The following is a 17,309-nucleotide window of genomic DNA, read 5'->3' on the forward strand; positions in this document are numbered from 1 at the left end:
TATATTTTGATTTCTTAAAAGTAATTTAAAATATGCTTCCCAATGAATATAAATCTCGGCCTGTTAGGCCCATGTCTGAAATTATTAACCCAGGTCGTTTTATAAGCGAAGGTAAAAGCTAATATACAACTATTTATAAACTGATAAAATAGCTTACATTAACTTTTTTTTTTAAAAAAAAAAAAAAAAAGCTGATATTGCGGGTAACTGGTATGAAGATTTGCAAAATTATGAAAGAAACTTGGATGAGATGGCTTCTGCTACGCTAGATCAAGTAAATACAATGAATAGATAAAAATAAATAATTTTTACGCGTTAATATCCCAACTGTGTGTGTGTGTTTTTTTTTTCTCCTTAGAATTTCAAAGAAGAGATGCAACATGTTGACCAGTGGTATCGTTATTTAACAGAAGCTGAGAAAACGGCTACTATGTATACTTTACTTCAACATTCAAGTCAAGTTCAAGCAAGATTTTTTATAAATTTACTACAACAAATGTTAAAAAGGGATCCTTTATTTTCTTTATTAACACCTAATAATCCCGATCAAGGTTAGAATTTAGATAGATAACATATTTATATGAATGGAGAAGGAAAATGGGTTGGGGGAGATTATTAAGTCCACTTTTTATTTATTTATTTATTTTATTTTATTTATTTTATTTTTTTTTTTAGATATGCAAACTCATTTAGCTGGTGCTATGGCAAAGGCAGAACTTGAAGCAAGCCAACGTTTAATGTCTGTGTTGCCTTATAAGACAGGCCAAGTTATAAGTCGACCCCCAAGTAGCAATGTCAATCGACGTACAGTAGATCGTCATTCGTTTGCATTAGGCGATACTGAAGAATATAGTCGGCTGTTTGGTACTGGCCGTACTGGTAATGACTTATTAAATACAACTCGTTCGCCTTACGTAAGCTCTATCTTGGATGATTCAACTGCCAATAGTGCTAGACGATTAAGCAGCCAAACAAGTAGTAATAGAACGTCTGGACGTGCTATGTTTAATAGTAGTGGAAGACCTCACTCTGTGATTGAAGGTGACACTAATTCACTTTTCCCTCCCAGCTCTATAAGCTGGATGAATACAAATAATAGCAGTAGTAGTAACAACAATGGTGGTAATACCAGTTTGCGTCGTCAACCTACAGCAGGTGTAGGGCATATTGGTGATCGTAGTAGTAAATTAATAGCTGAACGTCCTAAATCAGCTGATATCAGTAACTGGGCTCTTCCTACTGTCGATCCTTTAATTATGGATCGTCGTGCAAGTGGCAATAATAATAATAATAACAATAATATGAATAACACTAATCATGCAAATAACACTAATCATGCAACGAATAATGCAACTAATAATAATAGCAGTAATGGATATGTATCAGTATGGGGTACTCAGCCACAGCAGCCACAGCAGCCACAACAATTAGATAATGATTTAATTGATTTTACAAATTCAATTCAACAGCCTTTCCGAAGACGAGCTGTAGTGAACCGAATTCCCGTTTTACCAGAGACAGATGAGTTAGTTAGAACTTCATTTTTATCAGCTTCAAATGATACAAGCAGCAGTAGTAGTAATAATAACAGGGTTGATTCCCATTTCCGTAAACCCAACAACAGTAATAATAATAACCACAGCAGCACTAAAAACAATGGTTTAGGAGATCATTATACAAATTATTTGATGAATGCTTCAAACTCGCAACCGTTTCAAGGTATTATTGAAAGTACTACAGCGCTTACTTTAGATGATCCTATTGGTAATAATGGTACTGGCTATACAAATGACCATAACGATCATCAAACCAATATATCCCCTACTAATTTCAATATCAGTAATACAACAAATATCACTACTAACACTATCAACTCAAGAGCTAATAAAGATAAAAAAGCTGTAGAAGTTGTTGATATGGAACTCTTGAAAGGTAAAAAAAAAAAAAAAAAAAAAAAAAAAGGAAAAAAAAAACTAATCTGATCTTTATATCTCTGCAGATATCCCTGCTTGGCTCAGGAGTCTTCGTTTACATAAATACAATGCTATCTTTAGTGACTGTAGCTGGCAAGAAATTGTTAAAATGTCTGATGAAGATTTGTTAAAGAGAGGCGTGGCAGCCCTGGGTGCTAGACGCAAAATGCTCAAAGTTTTTGAAAATATTAAAGCTCATTGTGAGATCAATGTAAGTTTTAGTCTTTTTTTTTTTTCTTTTTTTTTTTTTGAAAAAGTAAAAGAAATCAACCTGTTTACCTAATTCATTCTTTAATAGAATATTCCGTATTAAATAAGAATAATGAATGAAAAAGGACATGAATGAATAATCCAATTCATCTAAAAAGGAATTGTTATTATTTATACTAGCTACTATATATACAATTCATTTCTCTGAATTTAAACTGCCACTATTCTTGTATTCTCTCATTCCCTTGCTGGACAAGTCCTTTATACAATATCGGATATATTATTAAAGCCAAAAAAAAAAGAAAAAATAAATAAATAAAAAAGGACAGAGTCAATAAATAAATTCATAAAATCATAAACTAGCGTGTAAATCAAATTCACATTAAAACATTTTTTTTTTTCTAAATAACCATTTCCAATGTTAAAGAGCAATTGAACAGCTTTTTTTTGGGGGGAGACTTTTATTGTTGAATTATAATAAAATATGAATCATCCTAAAACTGTTTAAGCCTTGGTAGCGGCGGCAAGAGCTCTTTGAGTGCCCTTCTTGGCGAAACGTTGGTTACGAAGGAACTTGGCATCCAACTATGCGTTTAAAATAATATTAAAAGAAAAAAAAAGGTCAAGATATGTGAGTAATTAACCCTAAAAAAAAAGGAAAGTCTATCCATTTATATAAATATATGTATTGGATTACTTACACCCTTTTGAGAGCGGTACTTGTGAGCAGCGGGCTTCTTAATACCGTTACGGTGAGCCTTCTTGTCTAAAGAGAGAGTGGAAAAAAAAAAAGGAAAGGTTAATGTCAAAACATTCATTGAAATAATCTACATTAAAAAAAAATTTACTTTGGTTATGGTTGGTATGGTTCTTAGACTTGGCCATTGTTACGTTTCTGTTATGATTACAATGAAGAAAAAAAATTAATTAATATTCTTTACTTGTCTCTCATTGATGGATGGATGGATGGATGGGATAAGATCTGTTTAATGTAGGATTATGCTGTATTGTTTTCTTATTGGATGTCATACCTAACTCAACAAAGGAATTGAAAAGAGGAAGTTTCTTCTTGTTGACAGCTCCCAAATGCGTATTATTCTCAGCTTTTTTTTTTGTTTTTTTTTTGCTAAGGAAAATTACAAACGCAAAAAAAAAAAAAAAAAAAAAAAAAAGTCGGAGTCAATGAATAAACACTGCAAATTTTGATGTTCGGACCGGAGCTACACTCATTATTGTTGATGCTTGCTAATAGTAGTAGTTTTTAAACATAATTTTATTGATCCATAATTAACAATAAATATGTATTATTTCTTTCTATTCTAAATTATATTATATAATGATGGTATGGAGGGGATAAATACTAGAAATAAAAGGAAAGTGTGTGTGTGTGTGTGTGTGTGTGTGAGGCATAGATATAAAAAGAATGTCTTCTTTCTTAAAGAGAACCAGAACCACGTCTTAGTTTTTTAGACAAGTCTCCATCAATTTCTAGATCAAATAAACGCCAAATACCTTTTTCATCTTGAAAATCATTATGAACAATATTAACTAAATACCAATTTTCATAAATATTCAAAATGACTTCAGCCGATAAGCTCTGTCTATCATAAGTGTGTGCCCATTCATTCCATAAACTAAATGCTTCATCCTTCCAAGCCATGAATGCAATACGTTCAACGATAGTAGGTTGTATAATTTCTTTTCCAGGGAAAACACCCCAAGTAACTGCATTAGGTTCATCATATTCTGTATTTGTTTTTAATTCACCCTAAAGGAAAAAAAAAAAAAAAAGATGATGAATTATCACGTTATTAACCAAAATAAAATAAAAGTACTACCTTTTTGTTTACAGCAAAATAAGTCACTTCAGGATCCTTTTCCATCTTTTCTGTTAACTCATCTAATTTGTCAGGAGAAAGAAAGAATTCGATATAAGCCTTTTGATAAACATAACCATTCTTAGGTCCCCAGCCATAGACAGGATCACTACTTTTTACACCATTGACAGCAGGTTGAGAGTTGATAGTAAGATATCCAAGTAAATTAATAGCGGCTAGTCTTTGTTTAATGATATCTGATTCAGGGTCTAACTTTTGTGCACACCAAGGCAATCCTTCAATTTTCCCTTTACAGTATTTAGCAAAAATAAGAGCAATATCATCCGGTGATTCAGGCTCACCCCACATCTTTAAACGCTTCTCAACTGGATATTTAATAGAGACCCCCCAGCGATCAAATTCACCAAAGGCAGGTGAACGTGCATCACCCCAACGTCCATTAGGGAATTCATCCCAAGATTCAGTACGTTGAATATAACTCTGTGTACGATTCTTCCAGAAAATAGGTCGGACTGTTTCCTTTGTACGATTTGGTCCAAGTGACTATAATGTATATAAAAGAGTAAGGAGAGAGAAGGAAAGATAAAGCTTTTCCATCGTTATACATATATATATATAAAGATACTTACAGGATACCAAGGCAAAGGTTTTATATGCTCTATTTCTGGCATTAAACCCAATTTTTCCAAAATTAGACGAGAAGAACGTTCAAGATTAAAAGTATAGATATGGAAACACTGAATCCCAGTTTGTTTTCTAATTTCATGTATAAAGTGAACAGCAAGATCAATACCATAATCTTTGACTGCTAAATCATCATCCTTAATTGGTTCTAAATCATCCCATATTTTTTGGGGCACAGCATTATGGTTAAAAGAAATGACACGCTGTAGACCAGCATAACTCTGAATAGGGAAAATTCCTGGAAGAATAGGGCAGGTGATACCGATTGCACGACAACGTTTTACAAAGTGAATAAAGATGTCAACGTCAAAGAAGAGTTGAGTAATAATCAAGTTGGCACCTGCATCGACTTTTTCTTTTAATCTTTGTAGATCATCTTCTTTATCCTCGTTATCAATATGTCCTTCAGGATGACCTTAAAAGAAAAAAAAAAGTAGTAGTATATATACCAAAAAAAGAGAATAGAGGAAAGGTTATAAAGTAAATATTTGAGTATCAAGTCATCTCTTTGTTTAGCCTAATTACCTGCAACAGCGATACAGAAATAATCACCATATTTCTTTCTAATATAACGCACTAAATCAATAGCATGGTTAAACCCATTTTCACAAGATTCCCAGTTTAATTGTCCTTTTGGAGGATCACCACGCAAAGCCAAGATATTCTGGCAACCACATGCCTTTGCTGCCTATAAAAGTAAAATAAATAAATAAATAAACAGGAATCAGTTACTTTATTGATGATGATTTAATTCATCCCTTCAACTCTTCTTACCTTTAAAGCATTATCTATCTTTTCTATTGGCATATTTGTACAAGTTAAATGCATCATAGTTTCTAATCCATAGACAGACTGTGAAGTAGAAACAATATTTATCGTGAGTTCAGCAGAACTTCCACCTGCGCCCCATGTAACGTCTATAAATTCAGGCCCATAACGCTGCATCCTTTCCATACGATCATATAAGTTTTGAACACCCTAAATAAAACAAAACAAAAAAAAATGGATTGAATAAATGATAATGAATAATAGGGGGAAAAAAAAAGAAAAAGGATCTTCTTCTTCTTCTTCTTACTATATCTGTCTTTGGAGGGAAATACTCAAAGGACCAAAATGCACGTCCTTCCCTTTCTGCTTTTTCAATCTTGTTAATAATCTTCATACTCTATGATGACACAAATATAAAATGAAATAAAAAAGAAAAAATCTGGGAAAGGGATTTGATGGGTTTATTTTATTTTATGCTTATTTTAAAGATGAAAGCTTATTATTGGTTAGATCCAATTAAGATGAGATTGCTATTGCTGGTATTTAATCCGCATAAATCTTTATTTAATACACCCACAAAAAAAAGTCTAATTTATTCATTTTATAGAAGAAAGTTGTCTATGATGTTATGTTACGTAATAATCTTTAATAAGGCTTTTGAGCACTGTAATAAAGGCTATAGACAGTTGTATTATAGTCATCACATTCATCAATCGCTTTACTTACTACTGTTAAATATTCTTTTTCAGTAATATGATTAAATTTACAACACCAACGTTTTGCTTCTCTAAATCTACGTTCTGTTAAGTCTTTTAAAAGATAGCCTGTTTCTCTTAATTCTATAAATAATGGATGAGCATTCAAAATAGATTGTATTGAACATTAATATCTTTATGTACCTTTCGATTCTGGCCATTCACCAATAGGCAGTTGAATAGATTCTTCCTTAACATTCACATAACCAGCATCCCTTAAAAATAGACCTAGATCCTTATTTGTCTGACGATCAAATTGGATTGCTTCATAAACTCGATCTGCCCATTGTTCCAAGAGAGTTAAATTCGGTCCCATTGATTCAAAATTAGCATCTATAAAAGAATTACGAAAAAGTTAAAAACAAGAAATAAATGGTATTCGATGATAGACAAAAAAAAAACCTTGTTCATAAATCTCAATATATCCACCAGGTTTTAATATACGATAAATTTCTTTAAAGAGTTGAGTCCATTTTGAAGAAGGAGCATTTACAATCGAAACATCTCTCATCATAATATAATCTACTTCATTATCTTTAAAATCATTTAATCCTGACTCTCCTTCATGAATGATTGCATTATGAAATGAAAAATTATTGACAGTATCTGTTAGACTAGAAACTGTAGCTGATTGATAATCAATACCGATAACTTTAGCATTTGGAAATTCAAAAGCCAGTTCTACATCCCAAACAGCTTTATATATTTATTTTTATATAATGGAATTAATATATATAAAGAGTGTAAAGTAGAAGAAATATGTGTCTGTATTTACCTGTTGCACAGCACCAATGAATAATAAGTGATGGATCTTTTAAAGGTATTTTATAATTACTTCCCCAAGTCCTTTTTAATAAATAATGCTAATCATGATATTTGGTTATTACACGTATTTCTAAGCAAAAAAAAAAAAAAAAATTTACCTGTCTATGTCTCCTATAATGTATAATATACATAGAATAATAATAAGAATAAAGTTAATATTCTGGTGCATTTCTTTTCCTTTTATATCCATGTATATATTTACCTGTCTCGATCTCTTCTTCTTTCAGGACTTGTTTCATATAACATAAATAACTCTTTTAATAATAACTCACTTGAATACGGTCCAGATTGATCTTCATGACAAGTTGTATTACTGTCAATGATGGCATGAGTCGAAATAATATCACTTTCATTATAAATAGATTCTGCACCGTCCTGCGGCTGATGATGATGATGAATGGTATCTTTGGTATGATTAAAGAATAATGACATTTGACTATCTGTGTATTTTTCAATGATCGGTATTTCCTGACGTTGATTAGACTGAGGTGAAGTAGTATATAAAAGAGTCGAAGTTGAACTATCTACTGTTAAGTTAGCCATAAGATCGTCTATAGAGGAATCGAATTGATATGGGATAAGATGATGCTTTGTTGTGACTGCGGTAGCTGTTGAACTTGTACTATTTATACTATGACTACTACCATTACCATTACCATTACCACTACCACCTTTATGATGATTTTTATGTCCTGTTGCTTTATTCTTTAGTCGACTTATAATTCCATGATGGTGACTCTGTTGTTGACCTTCTGATAAAAAAGATAAAGAACTGTTACTTTTTGCAGTTCTCCGAGAGGGCCAAATTACAAGATCATTATTATTAGAAGAGGCTGAATTGAGTTGCTTTGCTGACATTATAGATCGATTACTTTGCCGTCTTGATTTCAAATAAGAAAGATGCTTTGGTCCCGCATCTTCAATACTTGCTGTATTTCCCATTCTATTTTTTTTCTTCTTTTTCAAAAAAAAAAAAGAAAAAAAGAGTTAAGGAAATAACAAAAAGAAAAAGGCTTTATTTTTGTGTTATATAAAAATAAAATACATTTATTTAAAGGAGAAAAATTAAAAAAGAAACTATAAAAATTAAAAGAATGACAAAATTTTTTACTGAGTTTTATTAATTTTTTTTTTTTTTCAGCTATGACTAAAAATTTCAACATAATACAAATTATTCGTGAACCTTCAGGAAAAAAGTTCGTGCAGTTTAAAAATAAAAATTGATTCAGGCTCAGAAAAAAGAATTCATTAAAAATTCATAATTTATTATTGCATTAAGTGCACGAAAAAAAAAATTAAAAATAAAAATAAAAAACAAGAAAACTACACAGGCTTATAGTTCAAACAGTCTTCGAATCTAGCAGCTGAGTATCTGCAGAAATCTTGAAGATCACTCAAAAGGATTCTGTTGCATGCGTCCCCAATTTTAGACGACAATGTCTCTTCCTGCAGAAGCTCTTCTCTTTTAAGCTTGCTTTTACATACTGACCAAAATTGTTCAATTGGGTTGAGCTCAGGGGAGTGAACTGGAAGATAATCATAGTCGTAGTCGCGTTGCTCAATATATTTTCTGATATCGGCATGCTTGTGAATAGGAGTATTGTCCATAACAACGTAATTGTCCTTAAATGGCTCATGCTGATCCAAAATATCAAGGATACTTGCAATGAAATTGAAGTAGTATCCAGTGATAGTTCCGTTTTTGGCATTTCCAGCAGACTGAGTACTACCTGCTGTCTTTCTCTTCTTCAAAGGGACAGGTGCTCTTGGTCTTCTTACTTTGATGTTTACTACACCATAAGGAGAGATAGCACCCAAAATAGTTGTTGTTTTGGCTCTTGTCTTGGGTACAACCACCACGGCACGGCTTCCTTTTTTTTTTTTGACCATGCTACATAGTGCTTCATATTGATATAGAAAGCTGCCTCGTCAATAAAGATGCAGTTACTCGTGAAATCAAGGTCTGTTTCATTCCACCTTACTACCTGCTCTATTGAGTGGAAGTGTGCTTTCTTCAAACTAATTCTGTACTTTTTCGTTATAAAGTTGTAAAGAGCAGTTTTTGAAAAAGATAGGTCCTCAAACTTGCTTGTCAAATTGTCCATCATCTCCTGCAAAACTAAACTTGGCTTATCATCAGTAAGCTCTTTCAAGAATTGTTCATGCTCTTCTCTCAAGAAAGATGGTCTTCCCCACAGGTCTACCACTACCCTTTTTTTCTTTCAATCACCTCATCTGGATTCTGGCTTTCTTTTTTGTACCATCTTTGAGCAGTTGTTTCTGGTATTTTAAGGGCTCTAACTGCTTCTCTTACGCCCATGTTTTTCTCCTAAATAAGAAAAAAAAATCGCTCTTTATCTTCAGATTTGTAGCGTCTGTAGGTTCTCTTGCCCTTTTCGAATGTTTGCTTATTAGTATTTGACTCTTCAGGCAGCTTCTCTTTTTTTTTTCTTGTTCCATTCTCTCGGGCGACTTTACGTTGAAGTACTGGTTCAAGTCCGTTACATTTTCAAGCAGGAGAAGTGTTCATCATTCACTTCCATATCGATCGTAAAAACTTCATTTTCTTGGTCGTCTAACGTGTTTCCTTTTCCGTCTTCATGAATAAAAGAGTTCATATTGAATTGAATATAAAAGTGAGAAAGAAAGGCTCCTGATACTGCGCGAAATATTTTTCTTTAATTGCACAAACCCATTTCCTTTTAATGGCCAAAGTTTATTCCTAAGCCTGAATCAATTTTTATTTTTAAACTCCACGAACTTTTTTCCTGAAGGTGCACGAATAATTTGTGAAAATAGTGTATATTGGATTACGGTCTAGCCATCAACAAGTTCACCTCATTCTTATACAACAAACTCGAAGATGCCCTAGAAAAAAAAAGTGCATTTGAAGACTCTTCGGTGGCTCCACTCACTCCTCTGTCCAAGTTATGCTTCACTTAACTCGTCTCCCTTCGATGAAAGAAAGGTCTCATATATTACTGGCTAAATTCCTACTACGCTCCCCTTTCCTTGTCTGATGGTGCTCTTCTTATGAAACTTTTATTCCACATCCGAACCTCGTCAAGCAGATCACAATGGTATACACTATCTAAAACTCCACTGTGGAAGGCCTGTCACCTCGATCTACACTCTTTAGATCACAAACGATTTAGAAAGTTACAGCAACAATTTTTACAAGATAACTTAAATACACGTCGTAGTGCTCCAAATAACTCTACACTCCTCTCTCTTTACAGGCCTACTATATCTATAGAACCTATCCTTTGGTTACCGATGTCTCTTGTTGAACGCAGTCGATGCATACGTTGGTGGCTTGGATGGCTTCCAAACGGTTACTCCACATACTGTCCCACTCACCCATCTCAATACCTCACTTGACGACATGCAGTTATATGTCTTCAAATGCACTTTTGGTTACAGATGTCTGAAACTGTACAAGATCCTCTGTCCTTTCTTTTAAATCAACTTCTCACCAAGAAACCTGCTTCATCTCATTCTGTCACCCCTTGACACATTCGATGGCCCTCCATCTGCTCTATCCTTCATGAACTTGATCAGTTACAACATAATAAGTCGAGTTTTCCTACCCTACCCAATCCTGGTCAACGTCTCTTAGATCGGCTTCCTCCTTCTCCTACACTACCTGTATAATATTTACATTACACCTATCACACCCTCCCTTTCCTTTATGTTTTTCCTCTTGTTCCTAAAGAAGTTTTTTTTTTTTTTTTTTTTTTTTTTTTTTTTTTTTTTTTTCATTCCTTATCCCATCCCTTTAAACTGATCCGGTCCGGGCAAATTTGATGTATTTAATAATATCTCGTGCTCAAATGGGTTCATGTATTTTTAAATAAAATTACTGTTTAATCGTATATTGGATTATTCATGTTAGTTCAATATATATGAGGAAAAAAAAAGAAATAGTTTAAAGAAGCTCCCTCTTAAGAGACAAGAGGTAAAGAAAAAAAAAAAAAAAAAAAAAAAAGACAAAGGAAGAAAAGGGAGAAATAAAAAGAATAATGATACTGTCAAGTTTAGTTAGACCGCCAATCAATTCGTTTTTTTTTTTTTTTTTTTTGCCAGGGTGAGATATCTTATCATGTAACAAATAGCCTATTTCGTGAAGGATTATACAAACAATTGACCAACAGTAAAGCCAAACAGATACATTTTGGGAATCTTAAGGACTTACATCGGGGGGGGTGAGACTTTAATTGTTGTTGGCAGGCATAAACGAGTGTGCATAAATTGACCAAGTTGAGTGTATGGATGATAAAAACAGCAGTTGGGTGTACTATCAGGTAACCAATCCAGACACCATCAAATAAACACAACTACGTTTATTATAGGACATAGACAGTCAAAGTATAGGAATAATAGTAAGATGAGATTGTCTACAAGTGATGTGTGGTTTCGAGTTGTGTTCATTGCGCAGCTGTATAAATTTCTGTTTAAGAAATGTCCAACAATATATATATATGTGTGTGTGTGTGCTTATTTTCAAGTAGTAAAGATATTCACTACAGCTACAAAATGCATATAAAGATAGGTCTAAATTTGCATAAAGAATTCAAAGAATCTTCACAAAAGTTATTTATGATAAAGATAAAAGCTATTGATTTAAAGCGACTTCATTGACTATTAGATTCTCTTGAAATTGAACAGAGAATATTACTATGGTTATTAAAGTCATATATTTTGATTGGAATTAACAAACTGTATATTTAATTCTTATACCTGCATTAATAATCAACTAAATGACGCGTATCCTGAATAGATTTTTATACTTCTTAAAGTCAATTTTGAGCAAAAAAAAATATTTTATTATACAAACAATAGTTAATATTTTTTTTTCTTAGAGAAAAAAAAAGAAAAGGCACAAGATTATTAAAAGATGCGCAAAAAGAGATATTTATTTTATTTTTATTTTCATTTTTATTTCATATATAAAAAAGTGAATCCCCAATTCGTCAACAGTAATAATTACTGCAGTCCAAAGGTGGCCGCGTGGAGGCTAGGATTCGTTGCACCTTCTTTGTTCTTGTATTTTTTATTTTTACTAGGAGGTTAGAAAAACCATAGCGATCACAATATGTAACGCCCTCTGAATCAACAAGATACCCTACAATGTCCTCCTAATTCAAGGAGGGCAAGATAGGGTGTCTTCCTCATCAAGAGCCCGGTACATAAGTGGTAACCATGAGAAAAAGAATTTCCTCCTAGGGCAGGGAAGAAGAAGAAGAATAAAATAGTATTATTTAATGACTTACCTACAAAAGAAATAGTAATAATAAAGAAGATAAAGAAGAAGAAAAAAGGGAATAAATAATAACTTTGAATAGCTACTTTTTTATAGTTCATAAGAATAAGGAGGTCGTTGTTGTAAATTACAGTCACAATCATATGAAATCGATAAGAATATGTGTTACCCCACATTTAATACACACGCACACACAGTTACATTATTTAATTTTCTTTCCTTCTTATAAAAAGTAACAATGTGTAAAATAGTAAAATGTTATCAACTTTATATCTTCTTTATGATTATATGAAATGTATTTATGCTCAAGAAAAGTAAAGTAAATAAAATAAATGTTTTTTTTTCACTTTTTTGTTTATATTCTCATCAACTTTCTTTTTCCTATTTAGGCAATTAATATGCATCTCATTTGTACAAAATACTACTATTTTCTAACAAGGGGTATTTGATAAGTCTAGTCTCCCTTGTGCTGTGCTTAAAATCATTCTTTTACTCACATACATCGTTTGCCAAAATGATGCTGTAAAGATTAACGATTTTAACTACTTTGATATATGCTATGAAAACCAGTTTAATTATCTTTAACTTGCATTCACAGTAATCTTTTCCCCTTTTTCAATATTAAGATACGTTATAGATAATGAGTTCCTTGATCCGCTTGTTTAATCAAGGTACATGACATTATAAGTTAGATCATGATAATAAATTTTTAAGGTATATTAAAATGAATCGGCTCTATTTCAATGATTACAATGGCTGTAGAGAACTCTTATAAAGACTAAAAGGGAGATAAGAAGGATGATATATAACATGTTATTATATATCAAATATAAAGGAGGAAATGTATTTATTTTTTCAAATCTCTACTGTTGCTACGTTTTAGCTCAGGAACAGTATTATAAATATCTCCTTTTGTAATGAAGATAATAATGAGAATAATTAGTTCTGATGATGCCTATTTTTTCCTAAAAATATATATACATGAATATATACTCTATAGCAATAATGTTCGTATTACTACTGTCTTTTTATTAGAGCTATCTTTTCTGTATAATTTACGGTTTTTGAAATATAATTCTTAACCTCTTTTAGCCTTCAAGTTTGTAGGCATTGACAAATATTTGACAATATACTACATAGAACAAGGGATTTATTAGGTAATTCATTTCAACTTTTTTTTTTTGATGAGGCAAAATATGAACTTTAAAGGAAGAGTTAAGATTATTCATTTTGTTTACATAATATCTGGATAATGTTTCAGTAAAATAAGGGAAAAAAAATGTTGAGTATTCTCAGAAAAGAAATATCCTTGCATTTATTACTGTTACAGTGACAGAATTGCTATATTTATCAATATCTTCTTTTTTGAAGTAATGTCATGGTTGTAGGATTTGTAACTTCATTCAATAAGAAAAATAGTCATAATAGAACGTATAGTGCACTTCTGTGATGATTCTGTCTACAAACATATTAAGTATATTTACTCTTGTATAGATAAATAATTAATTAATAAAAGTCTTATATCTAAAAATATGCTATCTTTTATTATTGTTCTACTGAATATAAATTTATAAAAATAACTTTATATCAGTTAAACTGGGGTAAACTAAGAATAATGAAAATACACGTAATAATTGATTCTACTTAGAGTGCACACATTAGTTATATACAAAATACATGAATCTATATCTATAATAACTCTTAGTAACCGTTCTATAATTGTATTATCAAATACAATTTGTTATATTTTTATCTTCTTATTACTCATCATCCTTATCTACAAAATATATAGATACTCTTACATTATTAACCCTTATTTGGTATAACAAGAGTTATAATTAACTTTATCTTAATAAACTTATTGACAAGTCTCAACGTACTTCTTCTGTCTGTTTTCTTTAATTTCTTTTTTTATTATTTAACTTATCTGAACCACAATAAGTAATCGAGAATATTCTTCTCTACACTAGTTTATAGAGAGATATTGGTTGTTATTACGATATTCTTGGTAGAGTTTTTTATTTAAGTTTTTATTCTTAAATGAGCCATAACATAATGTATAGTATTAGCTAGAGAAGCTTGATGTTAATCAATTAAAGGAGCCTGTATATTACGTTTACTTGTGATTATGATCAAACATAGCAACTATACATTTGTATCTGTATAGGCATAAAATAAGGCTTTTTAGACACTCTATTTTTCTTTCTATGGCTTGAGGGCCATAATGATACCAAGGTACATAATATACATTCATATAATATATATATATATATATATAAGGGAGGGGAACGTTTAAAGATTGTTGGTTCTGATATATGATCTGACTATAATAGTATCAGATAATAATAATAACACTGTTCTTCCTGTATCTACTACCGTTGCTTGGTAGAATGTAGTCATAAAACATCATTATTCATGCTACTGCTGCTACTGCTACTACTGTTGCTGTAAAAAGAAAAAAAAAAGGAGTCGCTGGCGTAGTACAAAAAACAAGAATAAATAAAAAAATTAAGGGTTCATTTGATTTGGTGGGGAACCCTTGAAGTGATTCGATTCCACAGCCTAGGCTTGGGCTAAATATGCTGCGAATTCTAGTCACTCTCCAAACACCCGTGTTACTTTCATCAGAAATAGAGGATACATATAGGGCTATGTTTACTATAAACACACCACTTATACCACCACCGCCATTTATACGTACAACTACAATACATCCTTACTAATGTTGATATTCACTACAGAATACCAGTATTATCTACTGCCACTACCACTACCACTACTGCTACTTTGACTTGCTGTCGTTGTTTTTTTTTTTTTTTTTTTTTTTTTTTTTTTTTTTTTTTTTTTTTTTTTTTTTTTTTTATTTCCATGATCATGATAACAATAGAATAGGAATAGTAGACTTAGTGTAGAGCAAGTTCTGGTTATGGGCATAAGTGATATTATAGTAGATGTATTACATAATAAAGGATAAATTATAAACCTAAATATAAAGTAAAGCTTTGCATCATACTGTATATAACGTCTTGTAATTAATATAAAACTGAATGATATCCAATCATCTAATCGTGTCAATTATAAGACATCGCATTAGTTCTAAATATTTATTATTGATAACCTTATTGATAAAGGATGTAAAAATATAAAAGTTTTTTTTTTTTTTTTTTTTTTTCGGGAACTTTAACCTTAAAAAAAAAAACGTTATGTAAGGATTGCAACACCCAATAAATGATTTATGGATCAGTATTGTTTTGAATCAACGGAAAATAGGTGTTTATATTTGAATACTCACTATTAGTTTTATGACTTGTATTTTTTTTTTAATAGCTATTTTTATTCCGTTAATTCAGGGGATATAAATACATACACTTAGTGTAGACACAAAAGAAGCTTTATCTTTAATTTTCTTTTATTCCTTTTATTTTAGTTCCTTCAGTTTAACTACAGAAGCTATTTTATCTCAATTTTAGCACCGAATCTACAAGATTCTACAGCCAGATCTCAAATGATCGAAACTATCATCAGTTGAAAAGAATTGAACATTCACGAATACTCAAAGGAACTAGAATAACAAATTAGATCCTATAGGCAACACAAAACTAGATCAGCATAGAAATGCTCTTCATATTATCCTTCTTTAGTTTCATATTTAGCGCCCAATTCTGGATTATAGTTTGAAAGTTGGATAATTTTATTTCAAAAAAGGAAATATTTGGATTACCATTTCTTTTTTTTTTTATTCTTTTTACTTTAATAATGCTTCGTTCTAACTTGCTGAAAAGTAAACTTTCTAACTTTATTCATAAACGAAACAATAATTATTCAACACTTGTAAATACTTGTTCTATTCTTCAACAACCTTTGAGACTTTTATTGATTGGATGTCCTGTAAGATGATTAATCGTTTTTTTTTTTTAAAAAAAAAAAAAGAAAAAAAAACGAATAACTTGGATTCTATTGTATTTCATATACATATATACATTAGGGTTCTGGAAAAGGCACACAATCAAGTCGATTGGTTGAACGATTTGGAGTGACTCATGTATCAAGTGGAGATTTATTAAGAAAGAATATTAAGGAAGGAACACTATTGGGACAACAAGCAAAACAATATGTTCAAGATGGAAAATTGGTTCCTGATCATCTACTTGTTTCATTAATAAATAAAGAATTAGCATCTCAACAGCAAATAAAAAATGAAGTAAGTTTACCTGTGTATATAATACATGTTTAATATTAATTTTTATTTTTTAGAATTGGTTATTGGATGGATTTCCTCGAACATTAAATCAAGCCAAAGCATTAGATGTAACATTAAATAGAATCTCTCAACCCTTAAATCTTGCTATTAATCTACAAGTCCCTGAAGAAGTTATTTTACAAAGAATTATAGGTAAAGAATACGATAAGAAGAAGGATATAGAATTAATAAATAAATAAATAAATAGATCGTTGGGTTCATATTCCTTCTGGAAGAGTTTATAATCTGTCCTATAATCCACCCAAGAAAGATGGTTTAGATGATTTAACAGGTGAACCTTTATCAAAAAGACCAGATGATACTCTTGAAGTATTTAAAGTAAGATTAGATCAACATCATGAAATGACAAAACCTTTATTAGACTATTATAAAGATATTCTTATTCATGTCAAGGGGAATACAAGTGATGAAATTTATCCACAAATTGAAAATGAGATACTTGATCGATTTGGTTATTCAATAATTGAAGAAAAAAGAGCAGCAGCAGAAATAAACTAAAATTCGATAATGATTCAGGGGACAATTATGCATGCACGCATGCATATATAATTATATATGTGTATGTGTATGTGTATGTGTGTATATGTGTGTATGTGTGTATGTGTGTATGTGTGTATGTGTATATGTGTGTATGTGTATATGTATGTATGTATGTGTATGTATATATACGTGTATACGTGTATATATGTGTATATATGTGTATTTTCTTTTCTTCAAATCCTTAAAAATACA

The 17,309-nt window shown here is 31.1% G+C and overlaps 7 protein-coding genes across 7 annotated transcripts; 2 read left to right on the forward strand and 5 right to left on the reverse strand.

Moving 5' to 3' along the window:
• Positions 1-32: 32 nt before the first annotated feature.
• Positions 33-2,286, forward strand: BX663DRAFT_487669 (uncharacterized protein; the record flags this gene model as incomplete). Its single annotated transcript, XM_051524768.1, has 6 exons — positions 33-111; positions 192-274; positions 359-551; positions 676-1,932; positions 2,000-2,184; positions 2,272-2,286. The coding sequence occupies 6 exons, from the start codon at positions 33-35 to the stop codon at positions 2,284-2,286; spliced, it is 1,812 nt and encodes a 603-aa protein (XP_051381512.1).
• Positions 2,287-2,474: 188 nt separating this feature from the next.
• Positions 2,475-3,320, reverse strand: BX663DRAFT_475404 (ribosomal L29e protein family-domain-containing protein). The gene is made up of 4 exons (XM_051524241.1): positions 3,215-3,320; positions 3,032-3,078; positions 2,885-2,949; positions 2,475-2,768 (listed from the first exon to the last, which is right to left on the reverse strand). Exons 2-4 carry the CDS (start codon positions 3,066-3,068, stop codon positions 2,688-2,690), a joined length of 183 nt encoding a protein of 60 aa, XP_051381513.1. The 5' UTR covers positions 3,069-3,078; positions 3,215-3,320; the 3' UTR covers positions 2,475-2,687.
• A 159-nt stretch (positions 3,321-3,479) lies between these two features.
• On the reverse strand, positions 3,480-5,936 carry BX663DRAFT_514721 (methylenetetrahydrofolate reductase-domain-containing protein). The gene is made up of 5 exons (XM_051528344.1): positions 5,480-5,936; positions 5,231-5,393; positions 4,651-5,120; positions 4,022-4,564; positions 3,480-3,951 (listed from the first exon to the last, which is right to left on the reverse strand). Exons 1-5 carry the CDS (start codon positions 5,657-5,659, stop codon positions 3,619-3,621), a joined length of 1,689 nt encoding a protein of 562 aa, XP_051381514.1. The 5' UTR covers positions 5,660-5,936; the 3' UTR covers positions 3,480-3,618.
• BX663DRAFT_514724 (S-adenosyl-L-methionine-dependent methyltransferase) lies at positions 5,914-8,037 on the reverse strand. Its single transcript, XM_051528345.1, has 6 exons — positions 7,256-8,037; positions 7,152-7,164; positions 7,004-7,091; positions 6,631-6,924; positions 6,373-6,561; positions 5,914-6,312 (listed from the first exon to the last, which is right to left on the reverse strand). The coding sequence occupies exons 1-6, from the start codon at positions 7,993-7,995 to the stop codon at positions 6,119-6,121; spliced, it is 1,518 nt and encodes a 505-aa protein (XP_051381515.1). The 5' UTR covers positions 7,996-8,037; the 3' UTR covers positions 5,914-6,118.
• Positions 8,038-10,981: 2,944 nt separating this feature from the next.
• Positions 10,982-11,221, reverse strand: BX663DRAFT_437460 (uncharacterized protein; the record flags this gene model as incomplete). Its single annotated transcript, XM_051523231.1, has 1 exon — positions 10,982-11,221. A coding segment is annotated over one exon (240 nt), but the record flags the coding sequence as incomplete, so codon positions are not given.
• Positions 11,222-12,084: 863 nt separating this feature from the next.
• On the reverse strand, positions 12,085-12,910 carry BX663DRAFT_514731 (uncharacterized protein; the record flags this gene model as incomplete). Its single annotated transcript, XM_051528346.1, has 3 exons — positions 12,773-12,910; positions 12,706-12,727; positions 12,085-12,635 (listed from the first exon to the last, which is right to left on the reverse strand). A coding segment is annotated over exon 3 (259 nt), but the record flags the coding sequence as incomplete, so codon positions are not given.
• Positions 12,911-15,655: 2,745 nt separating this feature from the next.
• BX663DRAFT_514735 (adenylate kinase-domain-containing protein) lies at positions 15,656-17,155 on the forward strand. Its single transcript, XM_051528347.1, has 4 exons — positions 15,656-16,204; positions 16,302-16,517; positions 16,571-16,709; positions 16,765-17,155. Exons 1-4 carry the CDS (start codon positions 16,073-16,075, stop codon positions 17,073-17,075), a joined length of 798 nt encoding a protein of 265 aa, XP_051381518.1. The 5' UTR covers positions 15,656-16,072; the 3' UTR covers positions 17,076-17,155.
• The last annotated feature ends 154 nt before the right edge of the window (positions 17,156-17,309 follow it).

The sequence above is a fragment of the Cokeromyces recurvatus genome (assembly GCF_025118155.1).
Source record: "Cokeromyces recurvatus strain NRRL 2243 chromosome Unknown BX663scaffold_18, whole genome shotgun sequence".
Classification (NCBI taxonomy): domain Eukaryota; kingdom Fungi; phylum Mucoromycota; class Mucoromycetes; order Mucorales; family Mucoraceae; genus Cokeromyces; species Cokeromyces recurvatus.

Excerpts from the sequence above, each read along its gene's own strand:
- BX663DRAFT_475404 (XM_051524241.1), bottom strand. The coding sequence starts at position 3,068 with ATGGCCAAGTCTAAGAACCATACCAACCATAACCAAA. Across the intron at positions 2,950-3,031 it reads CCATACCAACCATAACCAAA|ACAAGAAGGCTCACCGTAAC; the intron begins GTAAATTTTTTT and ends CTCTCTCTTTAG. Across the intron at positions 2,769-2,884 it reads AGTACCGCTCTCAAAAGGGT|TTGGATGCCAAGTTCCTTCG; the intron begins GTAAGTAATCCA and ends TTAAACGCATAG.
- BX663DRAFT_514721 (XM_051528344.1), bottom strand. The coding sequence starts at position 5,659 with ATGGAAAGGATGCAGCGTTATGGGCCTGAATTTATAGACGTTACATGG. Across the intron at positions 4,565-4,650 it reads AACCTTTGCCTTGGTATCCT|TCACTTGGACCAAATCGTAC; the intron begins GTAAGTATCTTT and ends TATACATTATAG. Across the intron at positions 3,952-4,021 it reads ATTTTGCTGTAAACAAAAAG|GGTGAATTAAAAACAAATAC; the intron begins GTAGTACTTTTA and ends TTTTTCCTTTAG.
- BX663DRAFT_514724 (XM_051528345.1), bottom strand. The coding sequence starts at position 7,995 with ATGGGAAATACAGCAAGTATTGAAGATGCGGGACCAAAGCATCTTTCT. Across the intron at positions 6,925-7,003 it reads TCATTGGTGCTGTGCAACAG|CTGTTTGGGATGTAGAACTG; the intron begins GTAAATACAGAC and ends AAATATATAAAG. Across the intron at positions 6,562-6,630 it reads TATTGAGATTTATGAACAAG|ATGCTAATTTTGAATCAATG; the intron begins GTTTTTTTTTTG and ends ATTCTTTTATAG.
- BX663DRAFT_514735 (XM_051528347.1), top strand. The coding sequence starts at position 16,073 with ATGCTTCGTTCTAACTTGCTGAAAAGTAAACTTTCTAACTTTATTCAT. Across the intron at positions 16,205-16,301 it reads TTTTATTGATTGGATGTCCT|GGTTCTGGAAAAGGCACACA; the intron begins GTAAGATGATTA and ends TATATACATTAG. Across the intron at positions 16,518-16,570 it reads AACAGCAAATAAAAAATGAA|AATTGGTTATTGGATGGATT; the intron begins GTAAGTTTACCT and ends TTTATTTTTTAG.